Raw genomic sequence first — 16633 nt, 5'->3', positions numbered from 1 at the left:
CTAATAAGTTCTGGAGCTAAATGTGAAGATCAGCAGATTTTTACACTGTCTGACTTCCTCATGGAGAGAGTCGTTAAGCAAATTAGTAATGACAGAGTCATTTGCATATTCATAATGTGCCCTATCATGCCCTGAGACAAATACAAAAGAAACAGGTACAGGGGTTCATCATTGACTTGCCAGCAATGATGGATTGAATGATACGTTATGAGCACATTTTCATTAGCTCTGGCAAAAATTAAAAATATAATAATACAAATAAATAAATAATAAAATAAAACTAAAATGTGTCCCAAAGGGTGGATAAAAGCAACAAATTATATTTTTACTGTTTGAATATATATATATATATATATATATATATATATATATATATATATATATATATATATATATATATATATATAACAGTGCTTATGTTAACATAATAATATAAAGTGCAAGTGTGTGCCTTTTATACTCACCCTCCTTTTATTGATTGGCAGTGATTCAAGAATTCTCCTTCCCACTCAGCAGACACCAAAGATAAGATCAGAGAGTATATTTGATAACCCATCTCAATTCCAGCAGCCTCACTGCTCGTCGGACTGTTACATCAGCATATCACAAACACAGTCAGACCTATAGTTTAACATGGGGATATATTGAGGCATTGGGGTAAGGCCTAAATCAGATCTTTGGTTTCTATACTGCTAAATATAAAGGCTCCAAAAGGTTTTTGCAGTTATGGGTTCCTCTAGGAACCTTTCATTGAACAGTTCTTAAAATAACCTTTAGGCCTATATGTGAAAACATTCGAATAATACAAAATACAAAGAACATTTTTTCCATTATAAAAGACCATTTTATGCAATATAAATATGTAATTAATGTTGGTTTTTCATGGAAGTTTGAGGATTTACCAAAACCTGGAACATGTTCAAGCAGTGATGTTTTTTTTTTTTTTTTTCAAGTGGTGTTTATTTAAGAAAACTGTGTTTATTACAGGACTCAACTGTAATAGCTCATGTTTAGCCCTAAAGTTTTCTTTTTTTTTTTTTTACAACAAGTACAAGTCTATACAAGTTCCTCTTGGGACGACAACGTCCATGTCCTCGTGAGGAGCAAATAATTATGAAAATCCTTGCGTCTTCAAAAAATAAGAAATTCATAGTAGATTTGAAATCAGGATAAATAGATAAATACATAACAAAACATTACAACCGTCTCAAAAGCCTCACAAATAAATAAATAGAATCATAAATAACATTCAAAAAATATCTTTGGCCAAACGAGGCCCGTGTAGACATCTCCTCAAAACTCTTTCCACCGAAGCTCAGAATCCAGGTTGCGGTCAAATTCGGTTAGCGACGCCATTTGTCCTTAAGAAGGGTGACGAAACAAATCTAAACCATAAAAAGAATAATAACAAACCAACTCCGTTGAGGCACTTTTTAAGGATGTCAGAAAAAAATTGCATCTTTTATGTGGTTCTTTTTTTTTTTTTTTTTTTTGTGAAAAGCAATGCTGAATAAATATGTCCAACAACCTCCAACATTCACTTACAGATAATCGAAAGGCTGCATTTTATTCTGGCTTCCTTCATCCTCTCTTGTTTTGAGCGTGAAATCAAGGCAAACTAAAAGAAAAAGGTGAAAAAGAACAACTACGAAGTAATTTAACAAATCTAGAAAAAAAAAACAAAGTCAATGTTAAATACACAACTATGTTCGTTTCAAACCCAGTGTAAAAAACTGAAACAAAAGAAACAACGATGACAAATAAAACAATAAAAAAAACATCAGTGTTTGTTTTCAGTGGTGGTGCTGGATGTTACATTTGATTGGCTCTCTGATCGTTCTCCGAATATCCCTGCGAGGGTTTTGAAGCGAGGTCCCCACTCGTTGAGGTAATCGTAGTCCTCCTCCGGTTCACCCTTTACAGACTCTATAGAGCTTAAACTGTCGGCCACCGAGCCCTCGCCCTCGTAGGCGTAGGTGGCCAGCGAGTCGTACGGCGGGGCGGAAGTGTCACCATCATGTTCTTGCAGTCGCTGACTGATGAAGTTGCTGATGTCAGCGCTGTTCTGCGAGGCTATTGGCCGCCGTGGGCACAAACCCAACTCTGGCTTAACGTCTCTGCGAAACAGGTTTTCCTTAATGACTTTGGGGTTGCGAAGGGTGCCCATGTCGAAGGCGTGCGTGTCCTCCTCGCCCCCTCCTTCGTCGTCATAATGGATGACATTGTCACGGATGTCCTCTTTGGACGTCATGAGAGTCTCTTTCTTCTTCTGCCGCCGAACCCCAACATAGAGAACCACGATCACTGCAGGAAACACACAAGCAGAACGGAAAGGAAAGATTAGCATCTTTTTATAACTCTCATACACATTAAAAAAGCAGTCATGTGCTGGTCAAAACACTATGCATGTGACAGGTAAAAAACCACAGGCGATTAGTTTGTTATTATTAGAAGGAGGGTCTTCTGTTCCTATGGCTTCTGTGTTGAACAATGTGATTTCTCCCATTCATTTTTCTACGAGTGACTCAAATCGTCCTCGTTATGCTGTCTGTATAATCAGGGAGTAAGGCAGACAGAAAGACGGCAGAGGCCAGTGGAAACACTATTCTCGTTCAATCAAGGAGACAACCCCCTCAATTGTCAGAGTTTTCCATGATTGGCAAACAGCTCCTGACTGCAGTCATCATTTAGAGACCGAATGAAAGCTGCAGTAGTAATGTGTACCCTCCATCTGATGGACTCTCTCACCCATCATGCGTGACTATTTCACTCCTCTCGTGCTATTCATTTTTTATTGACTGGCCATTGAAGCTCCACAGCGATAGATGGATGGATGGGTAGATGGATGGATGCATGCAACTCCAAGACCTATTTCGGTTAGTATGCAACCTTAGAAGGCATTAGCTAGCTTGGTTTTGGGACAGAGCCATTATCAACACATACTCTGTCTCACACTGTGCTGTAGTGGAGATGCAGACTGAATTATGTTTGTATAGATTCAGGGGTTCTCAAGTCCATAGGCTAACACTTGTATATGTCTATTAGTATGCAGCAAATTAGAGGAAACTGCTAAAACAAAACACCTTGGTTGTTTATATATGCTCCAACGGTCTAGACCAGTGTCTGTGAGATGACAGCGCCCCCAAGTGACATTTATCTGCACTGCAGCTCTCAACCAATCAAACCTGTCAGAGATGTAGTCTGTTTTGTGAGTCAATGTTTGTGAGTTGACTGGCATATTCAGAAGATGGGTTTGAGATTGATAAGGCCTCATTTTCATGATGCTGATCTCTCGCTCTGTCTGCCATGACTGCATCCGTGGTGCGGGAAATGGGTCAGTCTGACAAATGGAGCACCGATAATGGCAAATCTCAAGGGCGACAATGTGTTCTCTTTCTGTGCTGTCTGTTATCCTGGCTGGCACCTTAAGCAAGGACGCAGTGACGCTGTGAGAGGTGCTTGCCGAAATCTCGCAGGAACAGGAGCTGAGAGACAGGTCAGTCTTCAGAGCACTGCAGAAGTCTCTCACTTTACAGAAGAAGAGGGGTTGACTGTTTTTCACAGTGGTGTGAAGACTAGTTTAGTGAGGATGGCAAATAGACATCAACATTACAGGTGTTTTAGGAGTAAAGTTCATGGCACAACTGGAAGTGGAATAGGAATTAAAGGGATAAACAAAACATAAATGAACATTCTGTCATCATTTACACCTGCCGTTCTTTCTTTGGTAGAACATAGAAGATATCTGAAGAAATATATAATATATAAATAAATAAATATATAATATATAAATAAATAAATAAATAAATAAATATATATATATATATATATATATATATATATATATATATATATATATATATATATATATATATATATATATAGGACTTTGGACTGGACTTTGTTTCTCACAATTCAGAGAAAAAAAAGAATCAGAATTGTGACATAAACATTTTAAAGTAAAAAGTCAGAATTGCAAGATTAAACTTACAATATGGACTTTTTCACATTTATTTATTTATTTAATTTCCACCACAGAATAAAAAAATAAATAAAAAATAAAAACTGTGATGTTTTACCTCACAGTTGTACAAACAAATGTTTAGTTGATATCTCTATAATTCTGAGATTTTGATTCATTTTCTCACAATTGCGAGAAAAAAGAAGACAGAATTGTGAGAAACTCAGATTTGCAAGAAAAAAAACTTTCAATTACTATTATTAATTTAATTATTTCAATTGTATTTATTTATTTATTTATTATTTGTATTATCTTGTGGTGGAAAAAAAGCATTCAAGCCTACTTTTAAGCGAGATCTGTAATATCAGCTGAAAGGTACAGCAATTTATTTATTTTTTTATTTTATAAAGAATAGAAATAGTGTGTGCTTGTGAATTATGGCGTGGATTAGAAACGTAAATCAAGTCAATGTTTATTTTCTATTTTAACATGGTCATTGTCAAAAAAAAAACTCATCAGCTTTGCTATAGGTGAATCATTTTCTTCCAAAACATCTCCTTCTGTTAATGTAATGCACTTCTGTTTTCTTTCAACCATCATGACTTCTGCAGGGAGGACTAAATTGCATTTGAGGTCTAAGTCTGACCCTTTTTCTTTTGTGATTCAACTTAATTTGCTCTTCTTTAAAAAAAAAAAAAAAGAAAAGAAAAAGAGGAGCCAGTCTGTAGGTGTAATGAAGAAGAATAAACAAAGGAAATAAGCTTAAATTTGACGGAGGAAGTGGACAGGAGGCTAACCTTAAACAGCAGCGAAGGTATGGGAATGAAAATAGAAAAATCTAAACAAATCCAAACGTTAGAACACATTAACATCACAAATGGATAAACTTGAGTGAATAAGAACACAAAATGTTTTTTTTTTTTTTTTTTGAGAAATAAGACAAGGCATAAGACAATAAGAACATAAGTAAGCAGACGTTTTATCGATGCAAAAGATAAATGTGGAGGATTAAGTTACATACTACTTTAGGATAGGATTTATTATTTATTTATTATGACTATAATATAATATAATATAATATAATATAATATAATATAATATAATATAATATAATATAATATAATATAATATCAAAGAAGCCTGAAAATAATCACTGTTTCTACAAAAATATTAAGTAGCACAACTGTTTTCAGTGTTGATAATAATAAGCAATGTTCCTTGAGCAGCAAATCAGCATATTATGGAGTAATGATGCCGAAAATTCAGCTTTTCATCACAGGAATAAATCACATTTTAAAAGATACTGAAATAATTCAAATTGTATTATATTAAGTATTAAAAAGACTTCTTTCAAAAATACTTATTAAACATATTCTATTCCAAACTTTTGACCAGTAGTATATGAAAAAAATAAAATGATATACGCATAAAATAATATAGATGACCTCTGGTATACTGCAAGGTCAAGCTCTGGTTCACATATGAACTGCATCACAAACTTTTCATGTATACTTTTATCTAAAGTGTCAATCTGGTGGACATACAAATCATTTGAGACATCAAATCTGCAGAGTACTGCATGCTGAGATCTGTGTCTGAGGACAGTCGAGTGCTAACCTCATTTTGTTGAGCATGCTCTTACTTAATGACCAGCCAGCCCACACAAATTACCATGGAAACAAGGCCATAAACGTCTCCACTTCATTCTTCACCCCTCCCGCACATCCCATATGCAAATGAGCTGGGTTTATAACTCCAGAGATTTCCCCGTCTAGACCTCAGGGGTTAAGTTAACATGGAGAGTAATTCAGCTGCGATCTGATGTTAATGACCCTCAGAGATTTAGGGCTTTTACTATGACGTTGATGGGTGAAGACTAGGCTCATTTAAACTCGTGCTGATTTGCTTTATCACGCTATCCTCCTCCCTACCAATATACAGGCACTTAATTAACAAGTGTATTTTAATGAAACCACCCCAGAGAGTTTCAGAGCGTGCGTCCATGCAGTCCAAAAAAAAAAAAAAAAAAAGCTGAAAAAGCAGAAGTTTTTAGCTGAAACTAATTATTCATGAAATCAAAATTGAAATATAGCCTGTATGTTATAAATGCACATTCAGTTCTACCAAAAAAATCCCTGATGATGCCCTGGACCGAGCTTTATGAATCTGAGATATAAACTTGTAAAAAAAAAAAAAAAAAAAAAAAAAAAAAAAAATTGTTTCATATTGTTTTTTTAAATGTATTTATTTATTTATTTGGTTATTCCCTGGCAGAAACATGCTTCCATACTTTTCTTTTTGACTGAAGAGAAAAACCATTTATTTCTCAAACCTTTCCCTCAAACCAAATGACTCATTCTTGCACTTTTCATTATCCAATCTCTATATAATATACATTACTATATGCTTTCACTTTAAAATATGTCATGTTATAGAAATAAAATCAACTGAGAATGTGTTTCATGAAGTTCAAGGTAGGTGTGTAATTTCAGAACTACTATAATCACAAAATGATGTTTGGAATAGCATATTACATTCCTTCTATTAGTACATATGCTGTGCACACTATGCAGATTCTCTGTATGCACAGAATACACAGATGACCTCCAGCACTACATGTGTCAAAATGAGCGTGATGTCACGACACACTGTACAGAATGTACAGAACATTTTATCCCATAATGCAATGCCCTCAGCAAGACCTTCCATGTCTTTGGTGAGGAAAAAACTGATTGAATCACATACAGTCAAATGCTATTTGCACCAAATTGGATTCAAATTGCAATCAATCAATCAATCAAAAACTGTGCACAGTATTTAATTTAGAATTTAGTGTTCCATTCCAAAAATAGCAATTCAATAAAAAGTTTGTTGGGTAATGTGATTCAGACACAGTATGCATTGTCACTCCAAACAGAGTCTGGTATGTGGAGTCTGGACAGGCATCTCTCTCTCTCTCTCTCTCTCTCTCTCTCTCTGTCTCTCTCTCTCTCTCTCTCTCTCTCTCTCTCTCTCTCTCTCTCTCTCTCTCTCTCTCTCTCTCTCTCTCTCTCTCTCTCTCTCTCTCTTTCTCTTTCTCTGTCTAATGCTCTGATGGATAAATGTTTGCTTACCCAGCAGTATGACGATGCACACCAGAATAGCGATCAGGGCTCCGGTACTGAGGCCCACAGGGAGGAAAATGGCTTCAGCGCTGCACGTTAATAAAGATCCATCGGTGTCACAGCCGCACACGCGGATGGTGAGAGTGCCGGTGCTGCTCAAAGTCTGGAGGCCACCGTCCTCAATCAAAACTGGAAGATGGTAGATCTCCTGAGAGCGCCGTTTGAAGCCACCACGCAAGGTCACCACACCGGCAGTGTTATCTGAGTAAAGACAGAAAAAAAGAAAGAATATATATATACTGTATATATATATATATATATATATATGAATTTATTTATTTTAAATTGTTACTATGTAGTTATGTTATTATATATTTTTTATTATTATTGGTGACTATATCTTTTTTTACATATGTTGTGATATTGTGAAGCACTTTGGGCAACTTGGTGTTTTATTAAACTGTGCCATATAAATGAACAAACAAGAACAACAAATGACTTTAAACATTCAGTATTACTTTGCACATATTACTTTCTTTTTATTACACTTCACTCTATGTCTAAATAATAGAAAATTAAATGCGCGCGCGCGCACACACACACACACACATACATATGGGGAAGTCGTGGCCTAACGGTTAGAGAGTCGGGCTTGCAATCGAAGGGTTGTGAGTTCGAGTCTCGGGCCGGCAGGAATTGTGGGTGGGGGGAGTGCATGTACAGTGCTCTCTCCACCTTCAATACCATGACTTAGGTGCCCTTGAGCAAGGCACAGAACCCCCAACTGCTCCCCGGGCGCCGCAGCATAAATGGCTGCCCACTGCTCCGTGTGTGTGTGTGTGTGTTCACTGCTCTGTGTGTGTGCACTTTGGATGGGTTTAATGCAGAGCACGAATTCTGAGTATGGGTCACCATACTTGGCTGAATGTCATGTCACAATATATATATATATATATATATATATATATATATATATATATATATATATATATATATATATATATATACGTATTTTGCTTTTAAAATGTCATATATTACATTATATTATATTGCATTATATCATATTATTTAATATCCTATCAACTAGGTATGAAATGTTATATAAAATAATTATATCAAAGCAATTATGTATTATAAGTATAACATGTGACCCTGCCGGTGAAAACCAGGCTAAAGACAAAACATCTAAATCTGAGATAACGACCCTCAAAGTTTGATTTCATATGTTAATTGTATTATCATTTCAATTTTTAACATGGTCTTATTCAGTCAGTGTTAAAGATATCAAGGTTTTTTTTTCACAGAATGTTCTGTACATAATGTAGCATGATTTTATGTAGAAGACAGTAAATCTAAAAAAAGGAATATATTTTAGCTGGGTTTTCACAGGCAAAGTCACATATATATTTTTATATTTAATATTTATATAAAAAGATTAGAACATTATATTTATTACGGAGTTTAATTAGGCATGACTAGCGACAAGGGAAGCATTTTACTTTTAAAAGAAAACTTTAACTACACATTTTCCTTTTTATTAAGCTTTATGTCTACATAATACCTCAAAATCACTATTTGATTTTGCTTACAAACTATCACAAAGCTAGTGATGGTTTGGTGACTTTGTTAACAGCCCAAGAGCTCCACAGGAAGGGTTCTTGTATCATTATAATGTTGCGTTATTGATTGAGCGTAACCGCTGCATCCTTCATCACTAATGATATTGTGCTTCACAAAGAGATCTTGCATTTTTCATAGTGAACTAACCATTCAGTGTTTAGTGCAATCTGCAGTCTAGTTCAACAGTTACATCACTACACTACAGCTGAGAGCCGAATCCCCCTCAGGCCTCCAAATAATATACTTTTTCTCTGTACAGAGAGTGTTTGAGCCTGAACATTCATCTGAAGTGATTTCAGGAGGTGCAGAAGTGCTTTCACATCGTACCTTCGGACCTACCGTAACATTACTTTCCTCTTCTCGTCAAATGAGATTTATAAAATCCTGATGGCTACTCCATTCCTCTGAATTTTTTCACACTTCTAATGTAATAATGTGATACTAAAGTAAGTTTAAAAAATACACAAGATGCAAAATAAATTAAATTTTTTATACTTTTTAGCACTGAATCATATAAAAGTATATATTATAACAGCATCATTATTTTGCAGTCATCTTGTGGAAAGCACAGCTACAATATCTAAAATGGTGAATCTCCATCCAAAACAACAACAACAAAGAAATCAGAAGGAAACACCTTTGAGTTTCATAAGAGCTTGTTACTTATAGCAAATCCACCAGGCTTCAGCTATAAAGGTTAAATGAGAAAATAACAATGTAGATGTTTATGTTTTGTAAAATGAGTGCAAAAATGTACTGAAGCTGGTGTGTTAACGTTCAGAGAAATGACATGTTGTCAAAAGACTTTGTCGGTATCATGGCTGCTGCAAGTTGCTGGTTGTGAACTCTGATTAGCCCACCTGACCCTGTCACTGTGACTTTATGCTGGCTACATTTTTTTGACGGGTGAGCATTTTCAAGAAAGTCTTGCATGTTACAGGTAGCCTGTTTCTTCTCTTTTTCCTGAACTGCCCTCAGCAGAAACTGTCACCTTGTCCCAGTAAATCACATCTTAAGCGAGCATTCATGCCTGAAGTGAGGACGGGCGTTCCATAAGGCCAAAACAGTGGATATATACAGTATGTACTGTAGAGGAAGAATCACTCCAGCTGCGATGGAAAATCATAAACAACTACCTAAAACACAGTTCTATGACTTTTACATAAATAAAACCATTTTTAATCTAAGGAGTTTTGTTCAAAAAAAAAAAAAAAAAAAAAAAAAAAAAATATATATATATATATATATATAATTATTATTATTATTATTTTTTTTATTCTTCGAACAGAAGAGCTCCTTAAATAAAAAAAAAATACTGAAATAAATAAACTTTTCCACGACATTCGAATTGGAGATGCACCTGTAAATCACTTGACTGAGAAATAGCAAGACCAACTCACTTCCAAAGTCTCTGATGGTGAAGTTTTTGGTCTTCACTCCCTCTTGAGGGGATTTGAATGAAAATCTTTGTCCAGCTTGAGGAAGATCCTGGTCTTTTGCACTGATGACCTGAATCACCTAGATGACACAGAGTTAATCAAGAGATTATTGATCAGGATTTAAGACATTTAACATAAACAGTCTCTGATCGTATAGGGGGAAGTCGTGGCCTAATGGTTAGAGAGTCGGACTCCCAATCGAAAGGTTGTGAGTTCGAGTCCCGGGCCGGCAGGAATTGTGGGTGGGGGGAGTGCATGTACAGTTCTCTCTCCACCCTCAATACCACGACTTAGGTGCCCTTGAGCAAGGCATCGAACCCCCAAATGCTCCCCGGGCGCCGCAGCATAAATGGCTGCCCACTGCTCCGGGTGTGTGCTCACAGTGTGTGTGTGTGTGTTCACTGCTCTGTGTGTGTGCATTTCGGATGGGTTAAATGCAGAGCACAAATTCTGAGTATGGGTCACCATACTTGGCTGAATGTCACTTCACATCGTATATTTGATCACTGCTGGACACCAAGAATGTGTTTAAATATGTAAAACTGCATAAATATAGTCTTTTAATGGTTAATCACGTGTTTTAGGGTAAACATTAAGGTTTCTGAAATTTCTTAATGATGTATGGAGGTTATTAGCGCACATTAGTGCATTCAATCTCTTATACTAAAAAAGTAATGCAAAAATGATGCATTATTAATTAAAACTATTCACACATTCAGTTCTCTATGGACAAACGAAATTAACATTAGTATAGACAAATCACAGTCACAGTCAGTGTTTGCTCTTAATTAATGGAGATATAGAGTTATATAATATGTTCCTTAGAAGAAAAACAATCCACTTTGCAGTGCTTTATGTATATGAAACAATTACACTTACAATATTAAATGAAGCACGAGTTAGATAAGTGGCAGCTGGCAGCATATGCTCAGCAATGTTTAATCAAGTGCTCCTGTGGTTTTTCTCCTTGATTCTGCATCTAAAACCAATTAGTCTGCCTTCAATCCAGCGATCATGATACACTGTGCACTACCATTACAAGCAGATCAATCTTCCGTAGCTAACAGACGTCTGTACCGTCCACCCTCCCGCTGACATCACCTGTTGTAGGGCTGTCACCAGCGACACTGGTGCATGCTGGGTAGGACCATTAGCGGAGCACTAATGTATCACTTACCCACCAGGCTCTTCCTGTCCAATGTATCAATTAAACCACATAGTTCTTGGCAGAAATGTGTCATCCCCATTCAATACTAAGAAAAAGTCTCGAAACTAAGAAAAGGAATTATAATCACATATATGATATACATACCTGGCACTTAGTGTAGCAGGACTGTGAAAATAATATAAAATGAAACAATAAAATAAAATAAAAATCACAATCACATAGCAACACCACAGAAACCACTTCAAATACATTAGCAAACACATAGCAACATCCTGGCAACCACACCTGGTGGTGTGCTTTAAATGCGCAAAAATTGACTCATTTTTGTTTTTGCATAATATACAAAGAAATGCAATTGGAGAAAATATTTTATAAAGTAACTCACAGCATGTTTTCAGAAAGGTTTTCCTGTTTACTCTGAGGTTCAGTGGTTCGGTGTAAGTGGGCAGGATACAGTAGATTAGGAATTGCTCACTCACACACACACACACACACACACACACACACACACACACACACACACACACACTGTACCTGGCTAAAGCAGGAATATAGTGCACTTTCAGGATTTAATGAGAGTGTCAGACTCTGGAGTCTGTCATACATCATCTTAAATGGCTCATTAGACCAGAATTGGTTTTGGACATGCAAACATACACACATGCACACACAACCATTTGTATTCACTCACCTGGCCGACTTTGGCGCTCTCACACACGAAGGTCTCGTAAGGCATGGCCAGCTCTGGTGGAAACTCATTAATGTCCAGCACATGAACTGTGACAGCCACTCTGCTGGTCAGCACTGGGTTATCTACACAAACCACACAAACATCAGATATCATATGTCATGAGCAACACAAAGCACACATTACAATGTTCTTCAGTTATGGAAACTTTTCTCTCCCTTAGAATGATTTTAAAGATTTTTTTTAACTAGTTATTGTATTTTTAAAGGATATATGGATTGTTAAAGGATATAGAAAGCAATACTGCCAATTATTTAGGATTTCTGTTTAAAAATAGAAAATATTATGTTTTTTAATTAACCTTGCTCCATAATATCAGACATTAATGGTTTTACATTTATCATCACACACAATATCCACAATAAGCATCACAATACTGACATCACTATATACCGAAATGACAAAATAATGTTTTAAATTATAAAAGTTTTTTTTTTTTCTAAGCAAAGATGCAATAAATGTATCAACAATAACACTAAATACATTTATATTTCTATTTAAAATAAATGCTGCTCTTTTTAAACTTTATATTATTATATAATCACAAGATTATTATTATTATTATTTTTTCTAATCAGCGTGTTAGAATGATTTCTGAAGGGTCATGTGACACTGAAGATGCTGAAAATTCAGCTGTGCATTACATGACTAAAATACATTATACAATATATTTAGTTAGAAAACAATTACATTCAATTGTGACACATTTTCGGAATATTACACTTTTGTATTGCAATTTTGATCAAATAAATGTAGCCTTGCTGAGCATAAGAGACAAAACATTTCAAAAACATTAAAACATTTTATTGACTTAAAGAAATGTCCATTTAAATATTCCAAATAGCCAAATATCCAAATCAAGTAATTAGAACAGAATCATCATCTACATTTTTTACATGGTTCTGTTTGAGAACTGCTTATAGAATTGGGATTGAATTGACCCTGTCACATTAATAACTCCACAATTCTTTACTAAAATCATATGACATCAACCTTCTGCTGAGGAACCAAAAGACATTATAAATACAGGACTCAGGACATACTTTACAGTCAAAGTAGTACACTGTACTGAACTTCATGTTCAAACCTCTAATATACTATACTGCCATCATGTGGTTTTACACTGAAAACTTTAAAGGGGATTTAAGTACTATTCATAGGCTGTTATTCTATTCTATTGTATTCTATTGTATTCTATTCTATTCTATTCTATTCTTAAAACTTCAAAAAATTGTATTGGGTAAGAATATAAGGTAAAAGTCTGTCTAAAAATAAGAAGTTTCTAGCTGACACACAAGGTCAGCGGTGTCCTCTCTGGCACAGCTGTTGCTGTTTGAACACGTCTCGCTGATATTGTTTGAATTCTGCAGTGTGGAATAAACTTTTATAGATCAGATCTGTGAGATGGGCTCAGCATGTCTGAGGAGAAGGTGAGAAGGCTTAGACTGAGGGATCTGAACTCATCCTTCCCAGGGGTCCTGTATAAAGCCAAGACCTGTGGGCGACCTTGATGAAGATGAGCAATCTTCCTGGAGAGAAAGTGTGTGTGTGTGTGTGTGTGGGCGTGTGTGTGTGTGTGTGTGTGTGTGTGGGCTTGTGTGTGTGTGTGTGCAGCTGTTTGTAACTTTAGCTTCAGGGGCTCCAGGGCGTCTGATGTCCGTTATAAAAAAATAAAAATTACTGTTCCTACAATTTATGTGAGATCTGACACATCATCATTCTCCAGGTCCTGTGCTTCTGCCCCAAATGTCCTGCAGCAAATTACTTTTTCTGTAGCCACTGTTGGGGTTTTAAAAGAAGCTCTGGTTAACTAAACGTTAAATGCAGTTCACTTCGGTTTTCAAACCAAGTCCAAAATTTGAACCAACATATTTTATGATCAGATAATTAACGCACTGAATATATGGCAACATTTATCATTTTACAATTGCATTTGATGTATTAAGAATGATGCATTTGAATATGTCATGAAAAATAATTATATATATATAAATCATAAATAATACAATCTTAAAATCTAGTTTTTTATTAAAACCAAAACATTGTTTCCAATGGCTATAACTTAAGGACTTAAATGAGGGATTTTGCCACTAGATGGCGCTGTTGTATAAAGAAGAAATCGTCCATCATGCTGTAGACTAGATTTTATGACAGAATAACAGTGAATGTGTGTTTGAGATGTTTATGTTCGTGCTTTGATGGTTATTGTTGGCCTGACTCCAAACAAATTAAAATGCTCTAATCACATATTTAAAATGGGCGTCTTTTTAAGATAAAAGAGTTCTGCTTCCTTTGTACTGTAGGTTTGACGTACAGCTTGCGTAGCCTACAACAGCCTATGTATGTGGACAGCACATTAATTTTGCTCTGTTTACAACTGATGCTGGACAAGATGTAAATAAATAATTATGTCTGCTTAACACATTCTGTAAAAGATACTGGTTCTAACTGTAGTGTAAAACAGTTTCTCCTTCAGCAAGCTGACTCTATTGTAATGAGAGTCACAGAAGGGATTATGTGAAAGTGAAGTGAAGTGACATTCAGCCAAGTATGGTGACCCATACTCGGAATTTGTGCTCTGCGTTTAACCCATCCAAAGTGCACACACACAGAGCAGTGAACACACACACACACTGTGAGCACACACCCAGAGCAGTGGGCAGCCATTTATGCTGTGGCGCCCAGGGAGCAGTTGGGGGTTCGATGCCTTGCTCAAGGGCACCTCAGTCGTGTTATTGAAGATGGAGAGAGAACTGTACATGCACTCCCCCCACCCACAATTCCTGCCGGCCCGGGACTCGAACCCACAACCTTTCGATTGGGAGTCCGACTCTCTAACCATTAGGCAACGACTTCCCCTTATGCAAATTAAGTGTACGTTTGCTGTCCTAATGTAAACTAAAAGCAAAAGTTTTTATGATGTGCAACAAGCATGGAGTGTTTGAAGACTGTGTGCTGACTCATGCTTCCCTTAGCACTTTCATATTAAGTACAATATGATTCTGAGGCTCCCGAACATCTGGAATTCCACCTGGTGTGAAATTAACGTAAGGAGAGGGAGGAAAAACACAAGAAGCTGAAATTTATGCCAGACTAGCTTGTGATGGTGTTGAACAGGTGTTCTCCGCACCTCATAATCGCTGGTTCTGAGAGTTATAGAAAAGCTGTCAAGCATGATTTTGTACAAGACACTGTACAATGCAAGTAAGGATATTACACATCACATTCTGGTGATATGAGAATTTATACGTTGTAGGAAAGCAAAAATGGCTTGTTAAATACTTAGTGCTCATAGTTAACAGCTTCAAATGGTCAACGTGGGCAAAAAGTTTTGACTAACTAACTTTTAGGGACATGCGAAATAAAAATTGACTATTTGACTAGGATGCCTGAAAAATTATGAGATATGATGTTGCTAATGTATGAGACACATAAACTGTATGGGTGTGTATTTAGAGTCAAAAATAGCAGAGAAGGCCTAGTTTATGAAGAAGCAATATATACTTTTGAATAACTTTGGCTATATTTATAATATCTACTTTAGCCATGAGTTATGAATGTCAGATTATGTGCTCTGTGATTTCTCTGAATCCATCTGGGCCAACAGAACAGAATGTAAAATTGTCTAAAAGACACTGATAGTGAATAGAATATGAATAAAAATGGAGTTTAACAGGGTGGACAATTCCCATTGCAGGACAGGAGGGCAGTTTAACAGCCCCGACTTCGCTTTAGTCTCTCCCAAATTAGCTTTAGAAATCACAATTAGCATATCGCCAGTGCAACCTTGAGAGACAGTGAGTAATAACCGTTACCATGGTGATGAAGGCTCAACTTTTAATGACCTCTCATCCCCATTCTGTCTTAATGAATGCGAGTTTGTGCGTTTGTAATTTTGATTGAGCACCACATATCCACCAAGATAATGGCCTTGGGGACTTCTTGGAGGATTTGACGACTTGATGACGATGGATTTGCTTATTTACGTCATTATTCAGTCCACAGAGCTTTTCCGACACAAACACAATTACAGTAATGCCATCTATGATGCTGGTGTTTGATCGCTTTTCAAATTACTTCCTAAAAAAGTCAATAAGAAATGCAGTTTGTAAACCCTTCCACCCCCACCCCCCCAAATAAATAAATAAATAAAATAATAATAATCTGACGGTTTAAAAAATCTAGCATATGGAAGCCCATTTCAGTGGAAAAATAAATAAATAAAATAATCACACTTCATTAAATAATAATTATGGAATAAGAATTAGATTCTGACATAACAATAAAAATTATGAGATAAATGTTGAAATTATGACAAAAAAATTGTGACATTCTAAATCATAATTCTAATATTAAAAAATCTGAATTATGACATAGTAAATTGTAATTATGAGATGAAGGTGAAATTGATGAAAATTGGGATTGTGTAATTATTACTAAGTCATTAGTATGCCATAAGTCATAATTATGACATATAAATTGAATTATGCCATGTATATGAATGATGTGGACTTTCGTCATTATTATGTTTCACCAACTCTGAATATCTTTCCTTATGTGGCCAAAATGTTGTTGTTTTATATTCAATAGAAA

The 16633-nt window shown here is 35.8% G+C and overlaps 1 protein-coding gene across 1 annotated transcript in view; it reads right to left on the bottom strand.

Annotated features, from left to right (window-relative positions):
* Positions 1-1748: 1748 nt before the first annotated feature.
* Positions 1749-16633, bottom strand: part of LOC132122465 (cadherin-12-like) — a 117602-nt gene continuing 102717 nt past the window's right edge. Inside the window, exons 9-12 of the mRNA XM_059532753.1 lie at positions 11984-12105; positions 10086-10203; positions 7075-7326; positions 1749-2304 (exon numbers count right to left, since the gene is read on the bottom strand). Of these exons, the coding sequence (XP_059388736.1) occupies positions 1781-2304; positions 7075-7326; positions 10086-10203; positions 11984-12105 (1016 nt within the window). The 3' untranslated portion in view covers positions 1749-1780. The remainder of the gene's footprint in view (positions 2305-7074; positions 7327-10085; positions 10204-11983; positions 12106-16633) is intronic.

Source organism: Carassius carassius, chromosome 40 (genome assembly GCF_963082965.1).
Source record: "Carassius carassius chromosome 40, fCarCar2.1, whole genome shotgun sequence".
Taxonomy (NCBI): Eukaryota; Metazoa; Chordata; class Actinopteri; order Cypriniformes; family Cyprinidae; genus Carassius; species Carassius carassius.
This window is presented reverse-complemented; position numbering and strand designations above follow the sequence as displayed.